This window comes from Uranotaenia lowii, chromosome 3 (assembly GCF_029784155.1).
Source record: "Uranotaenia lowii strain MFRU-FL chromosome 3, ASM2978415v1, whole genome shotgun sequence".
Classification (NCBI taxonomy): Eukaryota; Metazoa; Arthropoda; class Insecta; order Diptera; family Culicidae; genus Uranotaenia; species Uranotaenia lowii.
The window spans coordinates 186,904,045-186,914,296 of record NC_073693.1 but is presented as its reverse complement, the minus strand read 5'-3'; the positions used below and the strand labels follow the sequence as shown (position 1 = coordinate 186,914,296).

At 37.0% G+C, this 10,252-nt stretch overlaps 1 protein-coding gene across 1 annotated transcript in view; it reads left to right on the top strand.

Moving 5' to 3' along the window:
• The first annotated feature begins 407 nt into the window (after nucleotides 1-407).
• LOC129752935 (type-2 histone deacetylase 1-like) overlaps nucleotides 408-10,252 on the top strand; it is a 62,750-nt gene continuing 52,905 nt past the window's right edge. The window contains exon 1 of the mRNA XM_055748725.1: nucleotides 408-1,243. Within this exon, the coding sequence (XP_055604700.1) occupies nucleotides 1,190-1,243 (54 nt within the window). The 5' untranslated portion in view covers nucleotides 408-1,189. The remainder of the gene's footprint in view (nucleotides 1,244-10,252) is intronic.

Below are 10,252 nucleotides of genomic sequence, written 5' to 3'. Positions count from 1 at the left end.
GACCAAGAAGTTTGTGGAGGTTTTGATTCGTCGTTGGTCAATTTTGGCGCCTTACAAATTTAATTTTAACCACTGTGAATGCATTGTTCGTTTCTCGTATCATCCCCAAGTCCCCATCATTTCAGCACAGTGTTGGCGTATTATTCACGCACACCATGACATTGCTCACGCGCTACGGTCAGATCTCAAGAGCCGAGCTGTGATTGTTTGCTCTTTCTGTATTAGCTGGCGATGGCCAGGATCACAATATCGTCCTTCGCTATACGTTCATGTAGGTAGGTATCCCTTGTATCCCTTTGTGCCCGCGCCTTCATCCTGATTCACAGCGAGTGTAATAGGTACCTACTTTCTGTGTATGTAAACGCGAATTTGGTCCATCTGTCGAGCAGAGCTGAGAGCAACTACTGACTGAGTATTGATCTGGAAAGCTTTTGGGAAACATCGCCTCGAATTTTCCTTGCGTACGAAACGAATCGTAATCGCGGTGTGTAAATTAGAAGTAAATCTTTCCCTGAAGCTCCGGATGGAATCTGTGCGCTACCGAAATTCGGTTCGACGGTTCGAGAATCTGTGTCGCGAGTTTTCTGCCATCTAACGGTCGTGCGTTTGCAGCCCTTGAAAATTATCGAATCCATTTTACGGCACGGTTGACTGGTGGTTCCCCACAGCTCAAGGGAAAATCTCACCATCAAGGAAATTTTTTCATCCCAGCAAGGAGCGTAAAAGTGTGATGGTCGGTCGGCCGCATCATGCTTGAGGAATACTCCCTAGCGAAAACGAAAATGGGCTCCATCAGAAGATGAATTTGACGGATGCTGCGGGACGCGAATTCGTCGTGGGTGTTTTACTCCATTTAGGATACGGAAAAGTGTGAAACCAGTGCAATGCAATTGAAATCCTACTTTTTGTGATACTCGAAATAAGAGCTAAGTGGAAGTGTGATGATTCTGGTCCTACCCTTTGTGCTGATGGGTAGATTTATGTTCCTCTCTAGTCGGCCAGTGCTAAATGATATCCCATTCTGAAGCTGATCCATTGATGTATCTATTATTGCCATTAAAATCAAGTGAAAAGCAAGTGAAAGTTGGGGGAGTGTATTTATGTAAGGAAGGAAAAATCAATAGTAGATTTGTCCCTATGAGGTGAAACGGCGTGTATTCCGGAATAACCCACTTGCTATTAGCCAAGGATGCAACAAAGGACAGCTCTGGCAGGTCCGCAGACCTCATCGTCCTCAGGAAAGGTTAGTATTCAGCAATCCATTCAAACTACCTACCTACCCGTAGTAGCACTAACACATTCTGCAACTGTGAAACTACAATATGTGTTGTTTTCTCCCGCTCTTTTGAGGATAGATGTTTTAAGTTCTCCCGAAACATGTCTGAGTTTTAGTCCAAACTTCAAACATATTTTCAGATATTTAAAAAAAATATTTTTTATTTTTTTTTAATGAATTTTTTTGTATTCGTTTTTTGACAATGTTTTTTTTTTCAATGTTTTCAAATTTACATTTTGATATGAATCTGATTATTGACCGTTAACTATTCAACTGCCGGGTTTAAATTAAGTCAATTCTAATTTTGAAAAAAATTCTATATTTTGATTAGGTACCGTAAACTGGGGGAACTTTTAACACTTTTTTCGTTCATTTTTGAATATTTTGGAAGGGGTTGCTTTTTCGTAATATCTAAAAGTTATTAAACCCTTACTGAGGTAAGAAGTATTAAACATGATCATTGATTGCAGTTAATTCAAACGCCATTGGTGGTTATAATCAAATGTTTGTTACAAAACATACTTTGAATACTATGGTTTTTTACGTATCTCAACATCTTCAAATTTATTGTTTTGATGCCCATTAGCACAGAAGGCTCAAAACATCGATAAAAGTAATTTTTGTTTCGACTCAATTGAATTTTTCAACGTTTTCTTTCAAAAACAGATATACTCGAAAGATGGACAATATTGCTGCATATATTTAGGGGCAAAATTTTTAAACATTTCTCAATATTTTTTGGCCTCAAAAACAAATAAAAATTTACAATTCCCTAAGTCCTCGTACTGTTCCCATGTTCTTTTTTCTTCAAACTAAACCATTTGATAGGATTTTTAGCCATTCTTTCTATACGGGCTTTTTCATGGAAAATGACCCTTTTTTTTCAATATCCAAAATTTATCATCAAATGACCATAAAAATAACACTTAAGCTTAACATAAACCAAGAAAAAAGTTGAAGTTTCAAATTAAACAACCCATTTGCTCCTAAATGCTTAGATTTGATCAGGAGAGATGTTTGTTTTAGCCTTCAAAATACCAGATAATTTAAGATTTTTAAATTATATTTTAAGTAATATAAACAATCTCCTTATAAAAACCAAATTTTGCTTATTTGTAACTCAATTTACAGGATGTCAAACGTAGTAAACAGTTTTCAGATATTTAACTTTATACTTTGTTAATGATGATTAACTGCAAAAATTTCATGTTGATCAAAGTTACCCCGCTGATCAAAGTTCCCCCAGTTTACGGTATATATGTTTTCAGATTTTATATAGGGGTCTATGGCTTGTCTATGGTCGGACAACACTGATTTTTCAAAAACGCATTATACGCATAATGTTTTGACACCAGAAAAAGACTTTTTTTTTATTAGTTGTTAACCCAGGTGGTAAATCCAATTTACGGATTGCATTCCAAGGCGCGGCGAGCCACCGCTTCCCCCCAGTTTGCTACTCTGGGTCCATGGGTGCAATTGGACGACTACGCCATAAAGTCCACCTGGGGCCACTGACCTTTGTTCCCACCTCGAACTGTTTGACACACTTTACTTCAATGATGGGAGGTCAATTCGCGCTAGTGCGCTCCAAGGCAATACTCGTTTACGAATCCTCTATCAGCAATACCTCATTCTAACAAAACTCGATGCGCAATCCCTCCTCTGACGAGTTAGGACTCGACATCTCATCGTGTGAATGAGGTCCCCAAACAGCGCAACTACTAACGTTGTGAATCCAGTCCAAGATCCAGAAGCACAAAGCGAGTTGTCGACGACACTTTCTCTGTTCAAACACGCGGGTAGGAGGGGTAAGCCCCCTAATCAACGTGTAGGACTCAGACTCCTCCGAACTCACAAATAGTGTTGACTTAAGTCACCACTCAGCGCAACTACCCGATCTTCAAGTCGGGCGCATGACCACCCGAAGCGCAGATCGAGCTATAGAACGCCCTCATCAGGTCACACTCGCGGTTCAGGCGCATCAATTCCCGAAACGCGTGTCGAACCCTGACACCTCCGGCAAAAAAACGGTGCCTCTCGGACACTGACGTGTAAACACGTCCCTAAGTGATCGGCCTACCATTGGCCACCACTTTGCGCATCTACTCATTTTGCGAATCGGGTCTATACCCACCGAAGCGTAAAACGAGTTGGCGATCGCTCTCCCTCCGGTCACGTCCGCATATCAGGGCCATAACCCCCCGAAAGCGTGTTGGACCATCACGCACACACCCTAGTACTGGTAGCTAAGTACCCGGGTGCACCACTTCTTCCGCGCGGGTTTGGCAGACCCGTCGACAGCCTCTAGTGGATTTGGTATAGTTCTCTTGGCCGTACATCTGCAATACGCCGGACTTGCATACACGTTTCCACTCTGCACCACGGGGAGGTGGAACTACGTCGCAGAGCACCAGTCATAAAAAGACTGTCAATAGCAGCCTGATAAGGTGTTAGAAATATGGTAATTCAATCTGTAGGGGAGAATGAGGATACTTGATTCCTTCGCAATATCTCAATACTGGAATGTCTTACAAAGATCAACTGTTCTAGAAAAATGTGCTGAATAGAACAAAACAGCAATGCTGTTATCTCAACTAATGTTAAAATTTTTATTTTTTTTATAGTAAATGAACTTTGTTTGAAAAATTTAAGAAAATGTGGCTAGCAGAAGAATTATCGATGAACCATTAGAAAGAGTGTTTTCCTTCAAGGACCTTAGAGTCACTCTTGATGAAAAAAATCACGTTTCAGCAGCATTATTCTAGTGTAATATCCAAAGCTACTAGAAATCTCGGATATATCACTAGAATTTCTAAGGAGTTTAGAGATCCATACTGCCTACGATCTCTGTACTATTCTTTGGTAAGATTCGGGCTCGAAACAGCTCCAGTTGTTTGGAGTCGACGTACTGGGCTAAACGTATTGAGGCAGTTCAATCAAGGTTCGTCAAATATGCACTGTGATTCCTACCTTGGAACAATCCTGATGCGCTTCCTGATTACAAACATCGTTGCTTGCTGATTGGGATGGGGAGACACTATCTTAAAGACGCATAATCGCAAGAAAACTCGTGAAAAACTCATCGACGGTGACATCGATGGTCCAGGGTTGCTGCGGCAAGTCCATATGAACATCAGACCGCGACTCTTCAGAGGAAGTGAATTCCTACGAATCGATTTTCAGCGAACCAACTACGGCCAACAAGAACCTCTGCGTGCAATGTTTAAATAAAGTGTTCAAAAGTTTCTACAACTTGTTTGAATTCGGTATTTCAACTAATGTTTTTAAAACAAGAATAAGTCTTGCGACTTTTTAATAACGAAACATTTTTTATAGAACTTAGAGTGGCAACTATTTAGTTCCTAAATACATGTAGACAATATTGTCAGATGAAGTAAAATACAATTATAAATACAAATACAAGACCATTTTTATCACTTGAGAATGTTTCTCACATGAAAATAAATATTATATTTTTTTCCAGTATGGTTATTGTTAGAGTATAAGGCCAGAACAAATCCTTCTTTTGTCACTCGGTATAGGAATATCACGAGGGGGAATAATAAATTGGAATAAATCGCACGAAAGCTTGTATGCAACAACATTGTATACTATACCATAGCAGGATGATCTCTATGGTTAAATAAGCGTTTTCCTTAAGGTGGCGAAGTACCGGATCCAAAATGTAATTAAGGGGAGCCGCTTGCAGAACCGCATCCCTGCTTCTCAAAGATCTCCGCACACCATCAAAACCGATAAACTTACGCGCGCGGGGAAAATGCTTATACAAAATACTTCGGTGCCCGAATTCACTTAACAGTTTGTTTACATTTGTCTGGTTCTGTTCTTGGCAGTTTATAATTTTATATGACATTATCACGTCCAGTGTATTGCAATAAATTCAAATTCAATGTCTTTATATCATTCCATGTCGTGTAATTTTAAGAAATTTCTAATTCAGTGTTGTTGAGAATCTTGTGTGAACAAAAAAAATTTGAAAATTACATCATCTATGATGTAAAGAAAATAAATCATCATATATGATGGAATTTTCTGTGCGAGTTGAATATTACACCTCTGTAAATTTCAACTGACATGTAAAATATGAGGCATGTAAAATATTCAAGACGTGTAATCTTCAATTCTCACTGAAAATTCCATCATATGTGATGCTTCTTTTTATTTACATCCTATTTGATGTAAATTTACATATAATAATCGCGTTCCTTGTCAAGTAATATTTGTGTCATTAGAATTCATTGCTGTTAAGGATTAAACTTATTTTTATTTAGTAAATTTACATTAATAAATCGCGTTCCACGTCATGCAATTATAAAGGTTTTCAATTTCAGTGTTGTTAAGTATTCAGATTTTTTTGCTGTGTAGGCCAAATCGACAGATGAAACATGTAAAGCTGTAGCTCTATTATTCAGTTGACTTCATCGAGGTCGAAATCGCTGCAAGATTATACGGCAGAAAACGCTCATCGTGCCCTGATTAATAGTGCTCTGTTCGCCCCAGGTCAACAAAATTAAGTAAAAACGCGTTTTTAAATTGATAAGGTGAAAATTCAAAAATTTTATGATGGTGAAAATTGAGAAACAATGTGTAAATCATGTTGCAGTGCATACATTTCAGATCAAGATGATTTAAAGGTCATAAACGCTTATTTGATGGTGCTCAAAAATTAGAATATTTTCGTCACTTGAGAACCTAGCTGGTTATTATTTAATATTTCTGTAAAGATGAAAAGGATATATCTTTTTTGGTGAAATATTAATACTACATGTAGTACGGAACAAATCCTCATGCAAATTTGTTTAAGAAAATACGTACTTTTGTAGAAAAAAAGAAGTGATTATTATGCCCTGGGTGCTCGTTATGCCCTTATCTCCCCTACATTATAGATTAAGGTGATTCAAAGATCATAAAAGCTTATTTCCCGGTGCTTGAAAATTATAATATTTTCGTCACTTTAGAACCTAGTTGTTTTTGTTTAAAATATTTCTGTAAAGATGAAAAGGAGATTTCTATTTTGGTGAAAAATAATACTATAGGAAGTACGAAACTATTCCTCATGAAAATTTATCTAAGAAAATGCGTACTTTTGAGAGAAGTGCTTACTTTGCCCTGGGTGTTCGTTATGGCCTTATCTTTCCTATATCCAATTGAAGGCAAGAGGTCGACAAAAAGGGTCGTCAATATTAATTGTTCAAGGTTTTTGAGATATTGTTGTAGGTTGTTATGCATCAAATTAGAATGAAATTTCGCTCAGGGATTATATGAAACCGTTAATCTATTCATTATTTCTAATTTAAGCTTAAATGTCAATCAAAGGTAGGCTTACCAGACGCCCTACTTTGGTAGGACATGTCCTACTTTTCAACTCTTAGTCCTATACAGAAAAAAAATAGACTCTTACGTGTCACTGAAAACTGCAACCTGCAAATAAATCACCTGTAATAAACAAAACCTGTAATTTTAAATTGTTTTCCTTGAAAGTTAACGAAGATTCATTTATTATTACAGCAAATGTCCTGAAAAAAAGTTGTACACTAAAAATTAAATATCACGTAATCATGTTTTCGACCTGTAAAATTACGGTAAATGTCCTGCTCCTTTTTGTTACAGGGCATTTGCGTAATTTTACAGGAAATAATTTTTGCTGTGTAGGTGTTATCTCGACAAGGTCTGATAATCAATTACTTTAGATCTAAAAAGTCCCACTCTCCATGTCTTTTTGCGACGGTTACATTTTGTTTCATTCAACTTACTGACATAATGTTTTGAACAATCAAATCAGAAACCGAGCTTTGATACATTTTTTGTTCCAATAATTTTTTCTCTTAGTATTTATGAACTTTCTCGAGAACGGTGAGGCTAAACAAAATGAACACATCAGATAAGAAAAGTATTGAACTGAACTCTACGATAATTTGAATATTCATCATCACTTGCTACTTATTTACATCAAGTATGTACCAAAGGTCGATAAATATAAAAAAAAAAGTTATTAGTTAAAATATAATCATTTAATTCTTGTCTCATTTTATCGACTGAATGCTTTCATCTAGAACTAAAATTACGTTTTCATGGAAAAAACATTTTCATGCTGAATACAAATTATTTTTCCTAGCACTCCCTTGTAAAAAGTTGCTTATCATTCAACTTTGCGACAATGACTGAATTTTCAAAAATTTGTCATATAAAAGGTGTTTTGCATAAAAATTCATAACATCATAATCAAGCTTATACTTTTTTCAGTCTTTAGATACCTTTCTAGTTGCATAGTTGTTCTAGGGACGTCTATTGATTTAGCCGTTTATAGCCGCAGCCCATGGCGTAGAGGATAGCCTTCAAGTCTCCTAAGCCAGCGGGCATGAGATCGAATCCCGGTTACGGCATACATAGTACACTTTCTGTGGGTTGGTGGTTTTAGCATTTGTATGACGCTAGCCATCATATCCTCGAAAGATGTACGCTTAGAGTTAAGAAAAGGGGAATCTCTTCGAGGAAGCACCAAGTTTCATTGAGATCCTGTATGTCCTGTAACAAATCATATCTTCTCAGAAAGTTATTTCATTTGTTTTCAAGTGATCAGGATGCCTAGAATACCTAGAAAAACAATATGCTAAAGACCAAAGAAGGCATGATTTTTAGATACATTAAACAATGTTTTTTTAACATTCAACAGCTTACCTGTTACCAATTTGACAGGCCTATCCTGTTAACCTAAAATAAAAATAATATATAAGCTTGAAAATGATATACAGAATCGAATTTCAATACCAAGCTTCAAAGCAATTGATAAATCAGATCATTAACAAAAACATACAATCAATTATGAATTTCAAAGTTCTAAATAAAAAAAAAAGAATTTATTTGAGCTTATTCAAAGTTGTTTAAAAGAATTTTAAACTGGATTTTAAATTTCCACATCTTTTGTTTTTTTTCGTTTGTCGAAAGTATGCTAAACAAGCATAAAGAGTATCCACTATGAAATTGCCACACTATGAAATTGCTCTGACTTTATAACCGTTGGGTCGAATTTAATGAAAATTTGGGTGGATTGAGTTCATAGTGCATCGTTTACATCCTGAAAGTTTTAAAGTCCTTTGATCAAAACTCTGTTCGGGATGTGGCTAAGAAGCTGCACCTAAGCCGACGTTTTGTCTAGAAGGCCAAAACTAAGGCTGGGCTTCGAACGTTCAACCTACAAAAGGCCTTTAATCGCGATGAGAAGCAGAACAAGTCCGCCAAAACTCGTGCCAGGAAGTTGTACCTCAACATGCTGACGAAAGTTGAATGCTGCATCATGGACGACGAAACATATTTGAAGGCCAACTTCAAACAGATCCCCGGCAACCTGTTTTTTACGGCCAAGGATAAGTTCAGCGTTCCGGAATATGTCCGCACTCAGAAGATGTCCAAATTTGTGAATAAATTCCTGGTTTGGCAAGCCAACTGCACGTGCGGGAAGTGGAGTGCACCTTTCGTTACCCAGGACATAAAAGAGACAACGTCCCAACAATCTTCCGGCCGGATTTGGCCTCATGCCATTACTCCAAGAACGTGTTGAAGTGGTATGCGGACAATAAGGTCAATTTCGTGCCGAAAATGTTCAACCCTCCCAGCACTCCGGAGCTCCGCCCCATCGAGGAGTAGATACTGGGCCATTATGAAGCAGCACCTTCTTTAACGACCTAAAGTAGTGAAAAAAAAGACGAGAATCTGAAGAAAGTTTGGGTTTACATGCAAAAAACGGTTGATTCACAGGTTGTGCAGAATCTTATGGCCGGGGTTAAGGCCAAAGTGCGGGCATTTGCGTATGGACTGTGGATGAAATACGAGTAAAGTGGTAAAATTAAATTTAATAGTTATTTTTCAATCCCTGAAAATTTGATGGCAATCGGATGAAAACTCGAATTTTGCGAATAAATTTTGTGTGTGGCAGTTTCATTGCAGACACCCTTTAGCTCGGATATTTAAATTCTACTAGTTATTTTGTAGAGCGAATCTTTTTTTGGAATATGGCAGATATACTTAAACCGATATACACCACTTAACGAGAAAACGGGAGACACGAATAGCGCTATCTGGCGACAGAAATGGAAGTATTACACTGTGATTTTTTTCGGAGCTTTGATCAGAGATGCCAGGTGTCCTGATTTTTCAACTGAGAATCGCAAAAAGTGTGGCGTAGCATATCGCAAAGGCGGAAAGTAAAATGATTACTTTTTGAATAAATATTAATTATTAACAGTGCAAATTCTTACACCTCTCAAAACATTATCCAAACCTTTACACATCGTGATTTTGATATGACAATTGATCTAGCGCAAAGTTTAAAAAAAGGAAAGAATCAAAATTGAATGTTATCAGACTCAAAAACGTTTTAGGTCAAGCATTGACCAAATGACTGATTTATTATGACTTCATAAATATCTAAAGAAAAATATTGAATAAGCGCTGCCGAATTTGGGTTATGATTTTCCATTAGTGCAAGTGGGATGCAGCTAAAATTCCTTGCACCTATGACAAATCTCGGGTCTTTCTTAAGCAGAGAAAGAATAACTTTTCGATTAACATTCGCCCATTACGACATCCACGATAAAATCTGCCAGCACAGATTTTAGACTTTTGTCATAGCATAAGCATTGAGAATTTCCGCCAGCACTTAACGAGTAAACAAGCAAACTAAATATTCATAATCAAATATTTGCTCCTTTTAGTTTCTTTAAATCGAATTCCACTAAACTCACTTTATCTATGTCTTCATTTTCAGTTTTAACAACATTTTTTGTATTTCGTGTGCTAGGGTATTGGCAAATAAGTACGTAAATATGTTGATCAAAGTAAAGCCACAAATTATGAATATGTCATACAAAACGGCAAATATAAATAAGCGGAAGCATAATAAACATTAAAAAAATTAGCTAAGAGACGAAAATTAGATATTTAAAGTTTATAAAAAAA